Source organism: Carassius gibelio, chromosome B1, assembly GCF_023724105.1.
Source record: "Carassius gibelio isolate Cgi1373 ecotype wild population from Czech Republic chromosome B1, carGib1.2-hapl.c, whole genome shotgun sequence".
Taxonomy (NCBI): domain Eukaryota; kingdom Metazoa; phylum Chordata; class Actinopteri; order Cypriniformes; family Cyprinidae; genus Carassius; species Carassius gibelio.
This window is the reverse complement of record NC_068396.1, coordinates 28828965-28851096: the sequence shown is the minus strand read 5'-3', so window position 1 is coordinate 28851096 and position 22132 is coordinate 28828965. Positions and strand designations below refer to the sequence as shown.

At 33.9% G+C, this 22132-nt stretch overlaps 1 protein-coding gene across 1 annotated transcript in view; it reads left to right on the top strand.

The window, feature by feature from the left end:
* The window catches only part of LOC127948339 (VPS10 domain-containing receptor SorCS1), a 148701-nt gene that overhangs the window by 85246 nt on the left and 41323 nt on the right, over positions 1 to 22132 (top strand). Inside the window, exons 4-7 of the mRNA XM_052544761.1 lie at positions 15448 to 15606; positions 18049 to 18122; positions 20819 to 20883; positions 21494 to 21612. Coding sequence (XP_052400721.1) covers positions 15448 to 15606; positions 18049 to 18122; positions 20819 to 20883; positions 21494 to 21612 — 417 coding nt within the window. The remainder of the gene's footprint in view (positions 1 to 15447; positions 15607 to 18048; positions 18123 to 20818; positions 20884 to 21493; positions 21613 to 22132) is intronic.

Below are 22132 nucleotides of genomic sequence, written 5' to 3'. Positions count from 1 at the left end.
GAAATCAGAACAAGCAATGAAAAAAATTATATTGATGGATTGTGGAGTATGCTTTACAAAAATACTTTTCCAGTATTTCTTCTTCAAAATTTCACATTTCCTTCAAAGCGTTAACCACCATTTCTTTATTTGTGGAAGCTATTTTTTTAAATTAAATTTAATTTAATTTAATTTAATTTAATTTAATTTAATTTAATTTAATTTAATTTAATTTAATTTAATTTAATTTAATTGCAATACAATTCAAATGTATTTTATTTTATTCATTTGCAATAAAATTCAAATTTATTTTATTTAATTTTTCCCTGTTCAAGTTGTTTAGAAATAAAATGCAATATAAATCATGCCAATTATAAACCATTATGTAAAATTCTTCAGAATAAAACTTTAAAGTTCGTTGTGTGTCACAAAAAAAGTCACTTTTGGTAAGATTATATATATATATATATATATATATATATATATATATATATATGTATTGCAATTGAAATTTACAGATGCAAATAGATAAAATGCATGTGTATTTTCAGTGTACAGAGACGAAAGCACCAAAATCGCAAAACTGATCATTCCTGAATAATTATTTTTTTTATTTATTTATTTATTTTTTTTTGGCCTTAAAACATGCCTACTGGAATGTAATGAAGTCAAGTTAGTTATGTCGCTTCTTTTGCTTAATTACTCCCCAGCACTGCTGCTCAGTCTTGTTCCCTCCACTGTTCAGTTAAGATGCAGGAACTGTGGCAATCGTGGCACTCAATCATAATGTAATAATCCGGGATGTTCTTTTTCTAACAGATCAATTTTGTTTTGCCTACAGTTGTGGGTGCTTATTTAGGGATTCATATTTCCCAGCAGTTCTGAAGCGGCAGATTTAATTACGTTGTGTCTAGACGGCATCTCTACCACCAACACACACACAAATGTCATCAACATCTGCTCAACGCTATACTGTATTGTTCATGCTCTCTGAATGCCAAAGGACAATCGTTTTCTTCAGCAAAGTAGCAAACTTGTACATCAGAGGGGGAGAGAGAAACCCACAGGAGATGTCCCTTCTTCTTGTTTCATCTAAATGCTTCATTTTCCAGCCAGTAATAAAGACGAAATGCAGGTTCACATAAATAGCTCCTCTCACTTCCACTGACATTATAAAATCAGGTCTGGGTCATAATTAAGGGCTCTACTGTAAACATAACAGCTTTGGGTCTAATAGAATAGTCAACATCCATTTTTCTGCTTTTCTGCTAACATGTAATGAGGGGCGGCTATTTATATAAAACAAGCAGTGATTATGTTTGAACGTGAATGGTGAATTGAAGCAGGGCTGGTCAATGCAACATATCACAAAGAGCCTTAATGAGTATAGTGTGGAGTGGAGAGTAGAGCTTTATTAACCCATTAATGCCAGTTGATAGTGTTCTCAATGACACACTGGAACATATTCAACACAGCAACGTGTTTGCTCACTTAGATTTAGTGTATACAGCGTATACAGTAGTAAATATAGCATTTGTATAGTTTATTTATATGTTTTTTGGCCACTTTTTGTCGAGAGAACAGCAGAAAGTTCTGCTTAATGGGAGCAGGTGAATAATAGAACATGGCTCCAACATTACAACATGTTTTTTATATTACTGTGTAACAAGACTAAAAAAATAAAACAATTATTTAGACAAAATATTTTAGTTTTAAACTATTTTAATCATAAGTCTAATTAAAGTATAACTAAAAATAAATCAATATAATCTAAATTTAATCAACAATATAATGTATATTATAACATGTATAATGTACTATTAAAAATGTTCATTTTGAGATTTGCTGAAGATAAATACAATACAAGTTGTATGTGGAATTGTAAAAAGATTAAATTATAGCTACACAACCATTCAAAAGTTAGGGGTCTATATTTTATTCAACAAGAATTCATGAAATGAATCAAAAATGGCAGTAAAAATCATTTTAAATGTTACCAAAGATATTGAAATATTGATCTAATAAAAACTGTATCACTGTTTCCACAAAAATATTAAGCAACACAACTGTTTTCTACATTGATAATAATAGGAAATCATTGAAACATTTCTGAAGAGTAAATCAGCTTTAACATCACATAATAGATTACATTTTTAAATGTATAGAATATATAATAATATGCATAAAACAGTTATTTAAAATTGTAATAAAATGTCATAAATTTGGCTATTTTCACTATATTTTTGATCAAGTTAATGCAGCCTTGGTGAGCAAACGAGACGTCTTTCAGCATAAAAAAATATTGCCGACCCCAAATTTTTGTAGAATAGTGTATGTATAATTACTTTTGTCTTAATTGTCTGCTGGTCAGGTTATTATAAACCCATCTTCAAATGCTGCATAAGCATATTTTAGCAAAAAGAATGCATAAGAAATATGTTCTGGCTTGGTTAAAAAATATCAAATGGATGTGATCCAGTTATTTTAAATCTTCACTCTGCAAAGCGCAAAGCATGATACAGTATCCTATGTACAGAAATGACCACTTTAATTCATTCAGTATTGGTTTTTGTGTTCTCTCTCCCAGACAGTCTCCCACCCGTAGCTGACCGCATTTCTTGCAGGGTTTTGGCAGTGCCGCCGTTTCATTTTCCTCTCCGCTGTCTACAATCTGCTGTGGTTGCACTTTCTGCTGCGCGCATTTACCTCTCCCCGTGGCGTTCGCTGTTCAAAACTACCGCACGGTGGTTTGGCTCATACCTCACTAATTATCCACCATCCTTTAATGATTGTAGAGAAATATTTAATCCCAATATGACAGTCAGTTTTACAGGGTGATTTCATTTTTTTCCTTCTCATTACACTCTGACTTCATATAATCTTTGCTATAGGACTGTATGACTTGCAAACCATACATTTGCAGCAACACGCCCCCCAAGGAACAGATTTAGGCATATTTCTGTATTTGTTGATGCCTCAAATTCAATTTGTCACACCCTGTAATGCACTCCTTAAAGCCACTAAATTTTCCACACTGAGAAATTTCTTTGTGAAATGTATAATAAAACAAAATCATTCTCCCGTAGAACACTGGCTTTTTCAGGACAGAATATAATAGAAATTTCATCTTGAGTAAATTTCATATTCACTACAAAGCGTTTCTGGCTTTGCTCATTTTTCTCATTTACTTATTTATTTATTTATTTTTCATCCCACTGCCTTGAACAAATTATCCACCTGACATTTTGCCACCAAAATCACAAGCTCCACATCTGATTATTTATCCTCCAAAAACATTCAGCCCCTTTTACAGTATTATATTTAGACCAGATTTAAACCATGGCTTGTCACTTGGATGCGAGTTAGACTCAAATCACTTATGGCTTAGAAATGCATTGATTAGTGTGTCTGTATCTTAAAATGATAACTCAAGACGAGTCATTTCTTTACAGGCCAAACTCCACTGGATTAAATGTGTGTGAAAAAGCAATCCCATTAATATTAGTCCATAGTGTAGACCACTTCCATCCAACTGTTTACTTACAGTAAGTTTGAGATTATAAAATGATTACTTCAGTGTCAAAACAGGAGAAAGTTAAAAAAAAAAAAAAAAAACGGTCAAAAAAGGAGAAAGTTCTCCCCATTGTATAACAGGTGGCCTTAAAGGGTTAGTTCACCCAATAATCAAAATTATGTCATTAATAACTCACCTTTATGCTGTTCCAAACATGTAAGACCTCCTTTTATCTTCGGAACACAGTTTAAGATATTGTAGATTTAGTCCATGAGCTCTCAGTTCCTCCATTGAAGCTGTGTGTACGGTATACTGTCCATGTCCAGAAAAGTAAGAAAAACATCATCAAAGTAGTCCATGTGACATCAGAGGGTCAGTTAGAATTTTTTGAAGCTTCGAAAGTACATTTTGGTCCAAAAATAGCAAAAACTACGACTTTATTCAGCATTGTCTTCTCTTCCGTGTCTGTTGTGAGATTTTTTTAAAACACAACAGTTTAAGTGATATCCAAGTTCACGAAGGAATCATTTGATTTAACCGGATCTTCTTGAACCAGTTCACCAAATCGAACTGAATCATTTAAAATAGTTCGCGTCTCTAATACGCATTAATCCAAAAATGACTTAAACTGTTAACTTTTTTCGCCAGATAATGAACAAAAGACTGACTCGTTCATGAGTCAAGAACCGGTTGCATCGGTTTTCAGATCACCAGTAGTTCATTCAAACAGTTCGATTCAATAAACCAGTTGAAGAAAACGGTTCACCGGTTGCCCTTGATTCAAGCCTTCGGTTTACCCGCGCTCATAACATTAGCACAGAATTAGTTCAGAATCAATCACCAAAAGAATCACGCTGTGTTTCACACTGAATCACACATGCGCAGTATCATCAGCTCCTCGGTTCATGAATAGGACGCGTCTGACAGAAACGGTTCTTGACTCGTGAACGAGTCATTATCTCGCTCGACTCTGTGTTCATCTTCAGTTCTCTCTTCACATCAGTTCAGTCAGTGTACTGTTTGAGTAAATGAATTACTCTGGGATATTGTTTTTTTTAACTCAGAGGGAGTGTCAGCCACATTAAAAAAGTTAATGGAGACGCAAACCATTTTAAACGATTCAGTTCGAATTGGTGAACTGGTTCAAAAAGATCCGTTTACATCGAATGATTCGTTCACGAACAGGATATCACAAACTGCTTTGTTTTGAACTCTCTCGCTATATATCTTATAAGATATATATATATATATATTTTTTTTTTTTCACTTGGTTGCTGTCTGCTGAGAATGGACTATTGAGTCATTTGAATCAGTTGATCTAATTAATTCAATGTAGTCTGAATGGTTCATACTGTGAATGAATTAGATCAACTGATTCACTGAAAATATCTTGTGGGCATTGCTTATTCTCTCATTAATGATTCAAGGACAGCCTGAAAGATTTGAAGCAAAAACAACTTTGACTTCAGTCTCTTCAAAGCCATTTTATAATAGCATACTTTTAAGATCCTGTATGGTGCTTTTGTGTCCTTTTTGAAACTCACAAACTCCAGTCTCTATTGATCGAGCAGTACATTGTTAACAAACAATATCTGTTATGCTCAACAGAAGAAAAAGACCTAAAGGTTTAGGTATGATCGACATAGCATGGGTTGTTAATTATGACAGAGTTAGCATTTTACATGTCTTTAAAATCAGCTAAATGTAGAATGAGTGATTAAATGCACATCTTAATGAATCTTGTCCTGGTGGAAATGCCCTTTCAATGTGATTTAATTAGGTTTAGCTTTTCTTCTGCAAATATAAAAATTACGATCTCACAGAGGAAATCAAAACTTACATACACAAAATCATACACATAAAGAGATGAAAATCCACTATTAAATAATAAAAGGTAAAATGTTTTGATAGTCTGTTCTCCTCTAGTGCCTCAGCCGTTAATTGTTATCACAAGGGACATTTCATTTAGATTAGAGCGAGTGAACTGTCTTTTTACAAAGCAAACTTTCAACTTTTTTTTTTTTTTTCATTTAATGGCTCTCTGTTGGCCTGCAAAAAGGTTATATGAACCCCACTTGAAGTTTACCAGCATACAACTGTGTTTCTGTGTGTAGTTGTGAGCCAATGTGTATGTTTAACACTATCCGTGCTTTATGAGAATGAAATTACAGTAACTAGCAGGTAAACAGTGTTTGCACTCCATCCCTGAGGACATCTCGTGCACTTTCATGTTCAAGGACCCATTTTCATCATTCCTACCTCTCACAAAAAGGCACATTTTTTAAAAAGTAAAACATCCTCATTAACCACCCACTTGTCAGGAGTACACCACACACACGGCCGGCTAGGAATGAATGGCTGATAGTGACCTCATGACAAACGGTGATACCTGATGACTAAGGCAGTTAAAGTCACTAAATCAAGGTTGAGATTCAGATCATTTGTGTAGGATTTTGACTAAGCTTTTGGCATTTGCTGTTCAACCCAAAGTGGTGAAATAAGTGTAATTATACAGTACACTCTTAAAAGTACTGCATCCACGGTTCCATGTAGAACATCAATGGAATCTCTCCATTCCAAGAAAGGTTTTTTTTAGAATATTAATGATGATTCTATGGCATTGCTTTGAAAACCTCCTTTTGGAGCCTTTATTTTAAAGGAAGTATGTGTTTGTGTTGTTTTCTTATATAAAAAAGACTGTCTCTTAGCATTGCAACTCAACTTGAGCATCAGAAATTGGGTAAATACTGCAAAGGCTTGAAGAAACTAGCAGCCATTGTGAAACGAGACACATACGGTGGCTCTAAAATTCAGATCAATCTTTTATTCATGATTCACTTTGTGAGAACTGAAGCTGTAGCAGTTTTGTGTGCCAATAAAGAGAAAATGCAAGAAGCTAATCTTAATGGTTGAGATTTTCAGTCTTATTCTGAGGTGGTGAGGGCAGTCCGTATGGAATGAGCTCTGCAGGGGAAACATTCACTGATGGGGCAGAAGCAAACGGCCTAACTGAGAGAGAAATAAAGATGAACATCTGTTAGCCCTCAGGCATCATTTCAAAATGCCTGCAATGAGTAGAGAGAACAGAGAGGTGATTAAAACAGAGAAAGAGAGAGTAACCATACTCTTGCATTAAAAAAGACAAAACGATCAACTTTGGGAAAAGGTTTCTTTTATTGAAGAATTCATTCATTATTCTTGCATTAATGAGGATAATCTCCATGCATTATCAGTAATGAGCAAAAAATTCTTAGCATCATTTCATCATAATTCAAACTTTTATTGGTCACATCAGCCCACACAGTGGTGGTAATGTAATGTTTTGATTATTGATCTCATGTGTGTGCAGTTTGTCATTGTCTGCTTATATTTTTGGTCATACAAATATAATTAAAAAAAATACATAATATTATATTATATTATATTATATTATTGAATCAATGTGTATTGGTGTAAAGTACTTATAAAAAGTACTTATATAATATAAAATTTACTTGACTAAGTGTTATGAATAAGAATAAGGGGATTTTTTTTTTTTTGCATGTCATGAAATTTTATTACAGTCAATTTAGATTAATAACATTTTGAATAATATATTGTAATTTAATATGCATATTAATTATGTATTTATTGTATGTATTGTATGTATGTATGTATGTATAATTATTTTATATGAGCAAATTTTACAAGTACATAACCAAACATATCATATAGAATTATGTAATTAATATATTACAGTATATTATACATTTGCTTAGTTAATATGTCTGGTGCCCTCTTCTTTATTTATTTTGCATTCATTTTATATATATATATATATATATATATATATATATATATATATATATATATATATATATATATATATATATATATATATATATATATTATTATTATTATTATTATTATTTTGTGCCAGACAATAGAAGTCTTGAACTATTCTTTTTAATCATGCTAAAATGTAATTGTTTTCTCTACATGTCTTTAAATTTCTTTAACCTGTTCAGCTTATCCACAGAACATCAAATGATTAAATGAATGGCCACTCAGCGCCATGTTTTCAGCCCAAATGTGTTCAATCACCCCCTCTCTTCTGCATTCCCTTCCTCGTGCCTCAAATCGTGTCTTGTTAGCTCACCTCTTCGGCAGACTCTCAATCACATGTGAGACCTTTGCTCGGTTTGCTCAGGCCCGTGTCTGACATTTCTCAGTCTCATATGAAGACTTCACATTTTCCCTGGTCGGTGGAAGTCACTGCCTCACTGACCTTTCTCTTCCCAAAGCTTTAATTAGGCTCTGCTATCCTGAGCAGATCCCCGGTTCACCCACCCTCGCCCCTTCGACTAGCTCATACACTCATGCATGTGTCTTTGAAAAGATAATGCCCAGATACCAGGGGTTAATCTTTTTGGGGAAAGAATTGCACTCACGTTTTCATGTACAGGGAGAGAATGAAAGAATGTGTGCATATAGAGAGAATAAGAGATGAAAAACTTTGAAAGTACATTATAGACAAATATCTTGTCACTGAGCTAAAGGATACTAACATGAAAGATGAATGCTGTCTTTCTGCCTTGACTTTGGTTTCTTCATTCTGAAAGGAGGGTAATTTTCATTATCCAATATATCTTATTGTTAATTGATAATTTTCAGTTTTTTTTTTTTTTTATCTACACTCATAAAAAGCTGGTTTGTCAGATTTCATGGATGTTAATCATTCTTCACGGAAACATCTATGCCAATAAAGAGTTTTGGTTGCACTTTATTTTATAGTACGTGTACTAACATGTACTTATAGTGCACTTACAGTGTATTTATCTAAGAAAGTTCTGGTAAAACAAGGTAACTATATGGGGTAGGGTTAGGTTTAGGGTTAGGTTCAGGATTAGTACCTTGTTATTACATAGTTATTGAAATTACTATAATAAGTACATAGTATGCACATGGGGAACAGGACTTTAAAATAAAGTGATACCAGAGTTTTTAAGACTGTAGTATGTAGTACTGTAAGTTTAAAGCCAGAGTTTTTTTTATATAGTTTTCAAGGTATTCAATGCAAGTGCTGGAATGCTTTAGCTATAATCAGTTTCTCCTGTCGCCTGGCAACCCCAAGAGTGCCATGCTCTCCCTCAAAGACGGGCCTTAAAACTGAGCCATCAGCACAATCTTTCAGTCAGAGCACGAGACTGTGTCTCCTGAGAGAGATTTTGAACATTTAGCTGATTTTCTTTGTGTTTTTAATCGCCCTGACCTTCAGCAACAGCAGTAAACTGTGTATGCATTGTCTCAGCCACTAGATGGAGGTTATTCTTCAGTGTTGTGAGCTGAGGTTTATGTGCCAAGTGTTTTTCATTTACATTTAAATGGGATGTGTTTTTCTGTATAGAGCAGTCAGTAGCTTGACATTTGCATTTTCCATGTCTGGATTTTCAAATTCTGCTTGTTATTGATCTAATTGTTAACTATTTATCCATGCATGTTTCATTCATTTACCGTTTCTATCAAAATATCATAACTGGGTCTTTATATAAAAAAGCTTTTCTCTGGTGATGTATGCAGGTTATGTTATGTTGTGTGCTGAAACAATGTTTATTTATTTATTTTTGAAAAAATGGTATTAATATAAAAATGACTAAAACATATTTTTATAATAATAATAATAATAATAATAATAATTATTATTATTATTATTATTATTATTATTATTATTATTATTATTATTATTATTATAAATAATAATGGCAATAATGAGGAAAAACATGTCAAGAAATACTGAATACTAGTTACTTGAAAAAGTAATCTGTATGAATATGGGAAATTATAAAGTATGAAAAGCAATCTGATTTTATTTTATGTATTTATTTGTATTTGATGTCAGTCACCTGAGCCATAAATGCTGATTTATATATAAAAACAGTGTGTGTCTGTGTGTGTGCGTGTGTGTGTGTGTGTAATTTATTTATTTATTTTTTAATACACTAGTGTGCACTCAATAACCGACCTGAGTTATCCCAGCACCTGTCTCCCAAGGCAACCTTAAATAACAGCATCTTGGATGTTTTGTGAACACTTTGAGCACTCACCTGGGACCCGACACAGCATTTCACCCTAATTGGCCAGTTCTCCTGTGAGCAAACAATAGCCTTTGTTAATAAGGCAATATGGACGGGTTCACCACCTGCATCTCTAATAAGTGTGGAAAAACCCAACAACACAGCTCTGAGTTCAGGGAGCAGATTCGCTCCTCAGATCTGTGGCATCAGCAAGGGAGAAAAAAAGCAACTTAGCGCTCAGTCATTCCTGTGCTGGATCCGGGGGGAAATGCGGCCCACCTGTACACACCTACAAAGACTGTTGCAGAGATTTGTGTGCGCTGAAAACATAAACGTAAGCACTGTAAGGCAAAACAGCACGGTTTACAGTTTTTTAATGATGTTTAGCCATCAGAGGCTGAAAGAGTGTGTGTGCTGCTGCGTTGTGTGTTTGTGCTTAAATAAGGACTGCATATGCGACCGTGCAAGCTTATGTAAAAAAAATTAACAAGATTTTTTCATTTGAACACAAATTCAATAAGCATAGATTAACTGTCCTCTGCTGGTCAATAAGATTATAATAGCATTAACCTTCTCTGGTACTGTGCTTTCTTATGGCACCCTGCTTATCATTTGTTTTTTATTAAGACTAAAAAAAAAAAGTCTGCTATGCATTGTTGGATTTAACGTGTCAGAATTTAAACAAACCAATAATATGGTTTAAATTTTGTACGTTTTTAAGAATTTTATCACCACACACCATTTCACTTAACCCCATCCCATTAACTTTTTCCTTTTAAATATATTTCACTTTTTTTCTTTTTTTTTTTTCTTTTTTGTAAAATTAGTGTTTTCTAAATGTTTTTGTCACTTTTAAATTGGGTAAACTGTTTGTTGTTTAGTTTTTTTTGTTGTTGTTGTTGTTGTTTTATATATATATATATATATATACTTTTATAATGCTGATGCTATCTAAAAGTGGGGTCAAAATTAATAGTTTTTCCATAAACATTGACAACAAGTTGTTGAATACTGCTAAGCTGAAAAACTGATGTAAAAATTACAATTTTTTTTCTTTCTTCTGGCTCACTGTTGAATAACAAAAACAAAAACATCTTTACACAAAAGCAACCAAACACTTTTCATTAAAAATATTTATACTTTCGTATTGTGATTGTAAAATCACACACACACACAGAAAAAAATGTCAGTAGGCCAGTAGTTTTTTTTTTTTGTTAAATCTAACAATAAGAATTTATTATTATAATAATAATAATTAGTATTATTCATTTATTTGCTTGTAAGTTATTAAGTTAATTATTTAGTTCCTTCTGTGATACTACTTTGAAAGATAAATATTTTCACCCTGATATCATTCTGAACCCATATTTTTATTTTTAGTGTGTTATTTGTAGAACCCAAGAAAATAAGGAAAAAATGAAAAATGACAGAAGAGTGATTCAAACTGAAAAGCTTTAAAAAAGGACATAAAACTATTGTAAAGTAGTCCGTATGACTCATATTCTAAACTTTTCTGATGTCTTTATGAGGAACAGATTTAAATTGAAGTAGTTGTTCACTGAGAATCCTCCTAGGGAGCACAACCCCACACTGAGAGAAAGCGAGAAACATAGATAATCACATTTGGAACATAGTTCAATACTGCCATCTGAATCAAGCAGTAATGCATTTCCTCAATGGGATTTTTTATAGACAACAGTGTAAAAACATATTACAGCTGTCATTTATTTTTAAATATCCATGATAAAATAATTGTTTTTATGAATACATGACACAAGTACGGTTTATGTGGCAATTGTTCTGAAGTGAGATGAACACATCTGTGTTGTATGGGGAAAAAAAGAAGGAAGACTGCAGTATTGGCTCAACAGTGTGGATGAGATTTAAAATAAAGAAAAACAATACTGAGAGGTGTATCATAATTATTCATCCATTTTCCATTTGGAGAAACTTTGTTTGTAAATGCATAAAATAAAAAGAAGAGAAATGTTTATATTTTTTACATAGAACGTTTTATTTATTTAAATATTTTTTTATTTATTTTATTTTATTTTATTTTATTTTATTTTTTTTTTATTTTAGGCCATCATATTTAAAACGCATATTAAAAACTTTCCAACACATGTTTAAGTCTGGCCTACAACATGCTTTGACTCATTCTCCTCGTCCATCTTAATGGTTTTTATCTATACGTATAGGCCACATACATAAAAAGGGAATCTGAATTCCAAGCTCAGAAGACCATTTATAAGTCAGGTTAGTAGTATAAAAAAAAAAGGCTTTCGTGGCCGACCTCGTTATAGTCAGGATTTACGGGAGTGAGACAATCCAATTAGTTTAAGATGGAGCCGAAACACGTTTCTAATTTCATTAATATTCTATCAGAGGCGACGTAGTGCTGCACAGCGGGACTCAAAGATTCTCCACCGCACTCTCTAAGCATCTCTCCAGCCACCTCATCTGCTGCTTCATTAACCTTTGTCTTCCCAGAAACCTCTGCTCTTATGCTTCCAGTCACTGATAGGGAACTTAACATACAGAATCAGAGGAAAGATACGGAGGTGGATTTTGCGAGGCTTTATGAGTATGAAGACGGAGAAAAGAAGATAAAATTAATTGCCCTTGGTAATGTGTAACTCACATTATAAAAGAGAAGTCGGCAAGGCCAGCGCCGACCAGCCTTAATTTTATCTAAAACTAGAATTACTTGTTCTTGAATTATCTGCATTTCACTTCATAGTGCTGATCAAAGCTTTGCAAAGTAAGTGTGCGAAATAGCATAATCGGTATTTCATATCTTTACTACATTTCTGTGGAGCATACGCTGTGCCTCATGCTCAGACTCTTTTTTCTTCTTCTTATTTGCTACCTGTGTCTGCACATTTCCATATGTCTGCATCAGGTATAGAAATGCAGATGGAGAGGCATTAATCCATAACAGCTTCAAAGCATGTGACATCTTGTATGACTGATATATGCGCTTATCTTCAGTCTGGTGGATTCAAGCATGATTTTAATACAATCTGAACAAGTCTGTCTTAAAGGAACAGTTCAGACAAAAATGTAAACATAAAAACAGTTTTAGACTGTTATTAAAATCAGTTTTCAGATGGGTCTCAAGTGAATAATTTTTGAGGAAAATGTCTCTTTATGGCTTTGTCAAACATATCTCTCACTGTGTTGATAAAGCACAAGTAGTAAACATGTCAGACTGTTATCCTATAAAGCTGCAAGCACTCATAAAGTTTGAATCTGCCTGAATCTACCTTATTGAAATCATAAAAGTATCATACAAGTTGTGTTATATATAATCCATACAATAGCTTTATGTGAGAACGGATGAAACATTTACCATGATAGTCCTGACCTAAAGGCACATTGATTGATTGATTGATTGGTTGCTTAGATCGTAATTTTTGGTTTTCACAATTGTATTGTTTAATTAACATAGTTTTGTATGTATGCACATCCATGAATATCAGAGCCTGTCCTCCAAAAAAAAAAAAAAAAAAAAAAAACGACCATATAGGTCGTTTGTGCAAGCATTTATTACAACCTATATTTACATTTTAAAGTTAAGCGGCCTCTAGCGGGCGTAAAAATAATGACAGTATCATGATGCATCTGTCGTCATGAAATGACGTATAAAGTCATTACAAATCAAAACACACGTTTATTTAAATGCAATGTGTGGACTTTTTACACCAATCTCACAGTATTTTGTACATATTTTACTAGGTGGCTTATCCGTTCGATTGACCAAACCTAACCCCACCCCTAAACCTAACCCTCACAGAAATCATGCTAAATTATGATTTATTGAGCATATATATTTTCGTGCACGTCCATTCCCTGGGATCAAACCCATGATAGCATGCTTACATATCAATGCAATAATCTACCGACTGAGCTACACGAAACGCAAATCAGAGTGCAAATAAAAGAGTACAAAACATTGATATGAAAACGACCTTTTGCCGATAGGGGCACAATTGTAGTATACGCTCTGATGGGTCATATTTCAGGGATCTAGACAAACGACCTTTACGAGCGTATTGGTTGGAATATCAATATCAATCCATTTCACTTTCAGAACCTAGCAAAAAGATGAGTCTTGGTACAATGGAAACTTGCTGCCAATCCCATAAAAAAAAAAAAAAAAAAAAAATGGTGTAGGAAATACTTTGAAGCAATGTTGGTAGTATAAATAAATGATTACTAGAAATGGCAAGTAACACTTTGAATTAAACCTACAATTTTAAAGTAGAAAGACAAAAAAAAAGTATTTTCATGTACTCCAATAATCTGTTTCAAAAATAATTTACAAAAATCATAATTTTTTAATAATGCAGCATATTTAAAAAAAAATACAAATAGCAGCAATCAGATGTTAGAAGAAAATAAGGTATCGATCAGTTGACCTGCCCAGGGTCGCCTTGATATTGCCAAGTAAGACATGTTCCTGGATCAACATCTTTGGATGATCCTGGATCAACAATATTATCCGAAAATATAGACTTGACCTAATCCCTACCCCTTAACCTAACCCTACTCATAATTTATTCCTAAAATCAGTGTGAAATGATAGCTGATTAACAAGGGTGTAGAAGCACCTAACCCTGGTTGTAAGCCTGAAACAGATATTTTCTTAAAAGTGATATCTCTATTCTGATTGATTGATTAGAATGTTGTTCAAGGATCAACAAGGATGTGGATCCAGGAACATGTTGTACTTGGTGAAATCACGCTCGCCCCAGCCCAAATAGCATTGCTGATTGGTTGGCTTATGGGTAATGTTAATGATTGATGAGCTGGTCTTAGGTTCCAGCCACTATGGTTAGCATTAGCATGTCCTGTTTGACGGATGGGCTGGCGAGCTCTGCGGCCCTGCTCTACTTAATAATACTATTGCCCTGGAGATCAGTGTCAAGAGCGCAACTGAAATGAAAACCGATTCCGAAGTGGACACTAAGAGTTTTATGTGCCTGGAAAGAAACAGGACAGATCCTTGAAGAAGTTACATTGACCCATATTACATCAGCAAGAGGGCTATTGATCTGATAATATAATCAAAACTTGTGTCCATAAAGTTGCTAAGAGGAGAATTAAGACCCGGTCTGTTTCAAACCCAACAGAAAAAAACGAGCCCAAAGCAGTTCAAGCGTTCAGTGATGATGTAAACCGTGGAGCTCAGACACACAATCCTCAGACCCAACACCTCCAACTCTCTGACAGTGATAAGGTTTCCAAATGGTTCGGCCTCGCTGATTCAATTAAATTTGAGGCTGATTATATTTATTTATTCATTTTCGAAATTGGCACAAATTTAAGACTAGTGGCACACTAAAACAGAAAAAAAAAACTCTAGGGAAATTATAGATTTAACAGTCTGGCTGCGCTTTAGGGTGAGTTAAAGTGTGCACGCGCATGCCGTAATGAATTACTCACTGGAGTGTGTTACAAGATTGACAGCGTTAAAGAGATTTATGTTCGTGATCCACTGCGATTATGAAGAGATCAGACCAAGCAAATCAGGGACTGGAAATGAAGATATCACATTTAACACGAGCCGTGCTGCCACAACTTTAAAAGTGTTCATTAAGACTTGCAAATTAGGAACACGGTTTGTGAGTTCATCAAATTTATGACTTCCTGTCTTGTGTGTGAAGACGCAGTGTTGATGTTTTTATTTATTGATTATTTCAATTGTGATTGACTTGGATTGGTTTTAAGGAAACATTCCATGTTCAATACAAGATAACCTCTGTATATGTATATAACCTCTGTGTATTACCACAGTTAGCCTCCTAAGGCTAGAAGTCCACTAGCCGAAGTATTTGGTCGCCGAGGGATAAGCGAAGACACTCTGAAGAGACTAAGAACCTGTTTTCTGTGTTTCAGATCATGCTGCTGACAGATCCAGAGGTGGAGAGCAGTTTGCTCATCAGCTCAGATGAAGGTGCCACCTATCAAAAATATCGCCTCAACTTCTACATCCTCAGCCTGTTGTTTCACCCTGAGCAGGAAGACTGGATCCTTGCCTATGGGCATGACCAGAAGGTGCAGAATCATTTCAGCTAAATCATTCCGGAAAATATTGCAAAGAGCATCTAATTATTGCACAAAGCTTTCAGCAAGGCACCGTTCATGCAGTTCTCTAATTACCAGGCTGTTTTATTGCCAAATATAACCAAAGCCAAAGGAAAAAACTAATTTATAGTATTTGCATTCATAATAAAGAACATTCTAGGCACAAAATGCAAAGCAAGACATAACAATAATGAAAGTATGTGTGCAAATGAATGCTTATCTGTATTTAGGCTTGAAATATATCCTTAGAAGGCAATTATCAATGCAAGAGGAAATACGTCTTAAAGAGACAATTTCATTGAGCATAAATTTGGCAATTAAGACAATTTATGGATCCCAAGTCGCAAGAAATTATCATTAATTATATGGTTTCAAGCTCTTGGGTAAGGGCTAATAAATTATAGATATAAAAAATAGTTATTCTGAAAAGATTGTTTAAGCATCAGATTTAATCATATCAAAATATTATTTAACTAGTCAAGATTTATTCTATATTTATTTATTTTTCATTCTGCAGCTGATGAATCATTTTAATTCCTTCCCCTAATTTTGGATTAGATCCATTCCTGAACTGATTAGATTGTTTTTCCCTCTTTGATGTGGATTTAAATTACAGTATGTAAAATACTTCCCCAAATGTAAAAATACATTTTCTTTTCAAGCATGTAAAAAACAAGTACAAATTCAAACAACAAAACTTTTCACAGTGACATGCAATATGTGAAATAATGATAGTTTCTAGTCTCAAGTGACGGTGTTTAACAGCATTGACTTCAATTTTGACAAATCAACATTGATTTCACCCTTGAAGGAGGGCCACTGACAATGAAATACAATTAAATGAACATAATCAAAAAGAATTATCAGCCAACTGACGGGCTAATAGTTGGCTGTTTGCACAATGTGCATGACTAGCCACGGATGAAAGCCGCAAAAGCAAACAGCATAAAAAGAAAACAATCACTAGTGTAATTAAACCCTATCCAAATCTATGCCACAAATAAATGCATAATTTATTAGTGTTGACAGTTTTGCTGCCGTGGTGTCATTGGCAAGGTTCCTGAAATTGTTGATTTTTTTTTTATGATGACAGTAAACAGAAGAAATGAGCTCAAATGAAAAGCTTGGTAACCTTCAACACTTTTGTGCCTCCCTCCTGAAAAAGAAAGAAAGAAAGAAAGAAAGAAAGAAAGAAAGAAAGAAAGAAAGAAAGAAAGAAAGAAACTGCTTAAAACAAGACAATGCTGGTGTTAATCCAACTAAGTGGCCAGTGTGGGAGTCCAGTTTAAACCAGCTGAGACCAGTTTAGCCCTCTTTAAGAAGTTGTTTTTAGCAGAGCTGTACTCTTCACTTCTGTCTGATTTGGTTTAGTTTGTTCTGTTGGTTTCCCATACGTCTGTGTGTAAATATGACCGAGCTCCATCCACCCACAGTCAGGATGTTATATTGGATGTGAGATTGTGATATCACAGTTCCCAACTGATGCAAATACAAGTGCTGCATTGTAACCCCCCCCCACTGTTTTAGAAATGTCTCGCAAAACCTGGCAAAAATATGCTGCTCTGTGCAAGGCAAGTGAAGTTTCACACCTAGGGAAAACTTTTGCTCAACACTTTAACAAAAGCTACGTTTCATTCCAAAGTGCTGTAAGTACCAGTGTGACATATTTATGTTTGCCATTTATATAAAATGATTTCTCCCAAAGAACTGTGCACATAAATAGGATGCTCACAGCCTTACTGAGAAACATATACGTGAGTCATTTTTCTGCTCCATTTAGTGAATTTAAGATCTTGGTGTTTGTTCTCTCTCTGACTGCCAATTTTCCACTTTAATTATACTAATTTTGAAATGATAATTTTAAGATTTTATTTTATTCTGTGTTTTATTGGAAAGTCATCCATAATTTAATTTGCTCGGTTCCAAAACGTAGTTAGCTCTCTACGTAGGTAGCATTTTAGGTCTGCTTAGGCATGCCTCTGGTGCGAATTCTGTTCCCAGTGTGTGATGGCTTCTAAGATACCTTGTTTTGGATCAATTTTAGGACAGCATCACATGTACTGTACCCTACTAACTTTAAGTTTTAGGAAATATATTAATAATATATATTTTAGGAAATAGTAGCAAAATTGATTGCAATAAAATGGTCAAATCACATTAAAAAAAAATCATTTTTTTGCACCAGTTTTATTCACTTAAACACAGTTGGTAATGTCTTAAATGAATGTAAACAGTTAAACAGGATAAAATCAGATATGCATTGAGGCAGTTCACTTGTTTATTGAACAGAGCTATTGATAAGAATCCAGTAAACTAAACTGACCTAAACAATGCCAATAGGTAGATGTGCATCATCAGAAGAGACGGGAATCTTCATAGAAACCCTTTGCTAACACAGTTTTTCGTCTTCAGCTCTACAGCTCTGTTGAGTTCGGCCGTCGATGGCAGCTCGTTCACGAGCGGGTGGCGCCCAATCGATTCTACTGGTAAGCTCTCTGTGGGATTTCTTCTACTGCATGTGGAACTTCAATCATTTGAGCTCCTGCATTCTGTGCCTGATAAAAGAATAAAGCAAAGAACACGGACTGTTGTTCAATCCTGATGTGATCTTTCCCACTGTGTTCCACCACCAATGCTACCTCAAGGTTTTCATCCAAAGCTTAGAAGCTCTCTAACAAATGTTGTCATTGGACCTTGTACTGAGTCAGAGTCTGCATTTGCAATGTTGCAAATAATTTAGTCATTAACAAAGCTTATTCAACTTGATCAGGACGGCTAATAGATGTCTAGACTGTGGTGATTAAAGAGACCTGTTGAGAAATAAATTCTAAATTCGATTCGATTTTATGTTTATCCTTGGTCTCAAGTGGACAAGCTGAAATGAACTGAAAGGTATTTTGAGCATGGATCAATTGAGTTATTTATGTACTTATTTTCATACTCATTTTTATAAAGTATTGTAAACATATATTCAACTGAATCTTTGGTATTTGGTTAAAAAGTGATGACAGAAGTAAATAACAGCAACAATAAAAGAATATTATTATTATTATTATTATTATTATTATTATTATTATTATTATTATTATTATTATTATTATTAATAATAACAATAATAATAATACTAATTATTATTATTATTATTATTAATACTATTATTATATTATTATTCCAAAGCAAAGTCATGTTAAATATGTTTTGTAATGTATGGCATTGATGAATGAATGAATTAAATTAAACTGCAGAATGGTTTAAAGCTGATTTTCATCTATTGAACTGTCACTATAGTCAGACAGAATTTTATTTTATTTATTTATTTAAACATTTATTTATTTATTTATTTTATTTAACAAAATAAATTCATATCACACATGCACTGTATTAAATATAGTAGCCTTTTCTAACTAAGACTATATATATATATATATATATATATATATATATATATATATATATATATATATATATATATATATATATATATATATATATATGAAGAATAATTGATTACACATTAAATGGTTGATTGAGTAAATGTTATTAAAAAGGTAAATGAATGCTTTTGTAAGATTGTGTCATCTTACATTCAGTTTAAACTCTCAACTGTTATGTCAGTTGTTTCTCTCAAATTCTAGTAATTTAGAACCAGGATTTTGTTTTGTGAGAACATTTTAGTGTGAGATTTTTGCATAAGCACCGTCAAAGTAGGACAGAGCGAAGACATCAGAGAGTCAGCCTGGAGTACCATTATTTTTAGGCTGGTAATGATCTATCCTCACAAGTTCCGCTCTATGAACTCTCACATATGGAGTCTTATTATCTGAAGTGAGATGAGACATATATCCCTTAAAAATGTGTAGCTATTGACTATGTGAAATTAGATTGTCCCTTTTGATGAGATACACCGCCATAGTCGCAGCCAGCATATGAGATTATTGAAGAAATGGAGCCTTGAATGGATGAAAAGGACTTTTGTATCTGTCAGTGCTTCAAAAGCAACTCTCAATTGATGTGGCTCGTTTCCGGCCTAATGCCTGCACAGATTTCAAGTCTTGGTGGAGCTGAATCGGTCAGAACTTCTTTACCTCTTTACCCAACTGATCTGAAATTGAAACCTAGTCAATTTTCTTTGAAATTGAACTGTTCTTGTGAGTAAGGGAGTAAGTAATAATCTTGGGTATGAATCAAGTAAAACTAGATTAGCACTGATATACATTATATGCCAGCATTGCCTGGTTATGCACTTCTCGCTTGCTATGGGCCAACTATACCAGAAAAATAATGTTATCTTTAGTAAATAAGCAATAATAAGCCTAAATTGAATATACGTAAAGGGAGAGTGTTTGTACTGAAAAAGAATGAAGATCAATTTAAACGCACAATGCATGATTAGAGTTCATTTTTCTTAGGGGAAGCTATAAGATAATATACAGCTATGATTATAAAATCAATACCATGTATGTCCATTTATTTAATTATTTATTTGAGGAGCTGTGTAATAAGTGTTTTTTTTTTATTTTTATACAGTCACCTCACATTAATTATCATTTTTGCTAAATAAACCTCGTCACTCTGTGCATTGCAGGTCAATCTCAAAATACTGTGTGCAAAAGAGGTTTATTGAATCAGCCGCTCTGCCTTTAAAATTTTAAGGCTGATCCCAGAGCACACCAAGGGATGCTATATTTGTGAAAGCGTCAATACTTCCAATAAGTGTCATGATAAAGTCTTGAGATAGTCTGCTTCTACCTTTGTGTCTTCCTCTCCGGAGCAGCTCTGTCTGATTTTTCAGTCTGGAATAAATATTTCATGCAACAATGATTTTTTTTTTCCACATTAAAAAGAGTGAGAGAGCTGTGTGCGCTGCCTGTGGGTGTTCTTGGGAAGCAAATGAGAAGGGCTTACTTTTAATGATGTCAGGATATGCTCCTTGCTTCTGTCAGAAAGCACGGGTAGATGGAGATGGAAATGGAGACTTAACAGGATTGGGTGTTCTGATGGTACATTCTAGACTCAACCTGCATCGCTCCTTTGGGAGGCTAACATGGATCTTTTAGCCAACACAAAAAAAGCCAATGCCCTTATTTTGACCCATCTGTTGTTGTAGGGAAACACAAAGGATTTTCGTTTTCCAAAGCTCATTTTATAAAACCATGTTTTTTATTTCCTTTGGGCTCTCCAGGTCTAAACTGGGCCTTGATAAAGAGCCGGGCCTGATTCACCTTGAGACCAGCATCTCAGAAACCCGTAAGTCTGAATGGCGTCCCTGGACGTGCTTTGATTACATTTCAAGAAGTAATAATTCAGAAATGGCACAAGGCAACACTCAAAACAGGCTTCACTTTAGAATTAAAAACAGACAGTTCTGCACTAGTAAAGCTACATGTGTCAGTTCTACTCTATGTTATTTTGAGTGTTTTTTTTTTTTTTTAAGTTAATATACAAGGACAATTAGTGAGGCTGGGTACAGTTCTAACTTTTTTTTAAACGTACAGGCTACTAAAGATTTTCCTCTCATGGTTAAAGTAAAATGTAAGTCTGCTGATGTTATCAGTACCATAAAATCGACCTATATTGAGAAATATTAGATGGCAATTGTGGTTATGTAGTGAATAAAAATAGTTTTAACCAAAAATAATAAATTAATCGCAAGTTATAAATTTAATGTTGAAGTTTATAGACTTAAGTAGCAATTTTGTTTTATTTGCAACGTTTAAAAATCTTTGGTAAGCTGTAACATGTAATACAGGAGAAACCCTTAAAGAAATGAAGTTATCAATAACAGTATTACTATTATCTCTCTACAGTCTGACTGTACCGTCATGTTTTTCTGCCGTATGTCCTGTTGTTGTTGCAGAGGCTCTTTATGTCACATGCAAGCTTCAGAACTGCACAGATGCCAACAAGGGCAAACCTTTTCCTGGATACATTGACCCCAACTCCCTGGTGGTCCAAGATGAGTATGTGTTTGTTCAGGTGAGTTATTTACAGAGGGGAAACCTTTGACTAGTATGGCTGTAATCATAGTTTTTTTCTTATGATTTTGCACTGATATTTTAAATTCTTGTATCAATATACAAGCTCAGATACACTTGAATTTATAATAACTAAGTGCATCCTTGAGTTTTAATTTAAGTGCAAACATGGTATCTTTTTTTTTTTTTTTTTTTTTTTTTGTCAAACCTTCAAAATGATTTCATGGGCAGGCTGTTCTCTTTTAAAAACACACACACACAACCAACAAGTTTATTTTAAAAATGGTTGAAATTCACTACGCAACTTTTATTTCCCCCAGATTTTTGCCCATGTGTGAACAGGGTCTATGAGGTGCCCTAATTAAAGCACAGATAGAAACTAATCCTCCAGATCCAGTCCGTGTCAGGCATTTGGCACAGTTTCAGCTGCGATTCAATTATGATAACGTGATTGAATTGCGCTGATCATATCGCAATGCATAATGCTAACCCTAATATGTGACCAAAATCCCGGTAGAACT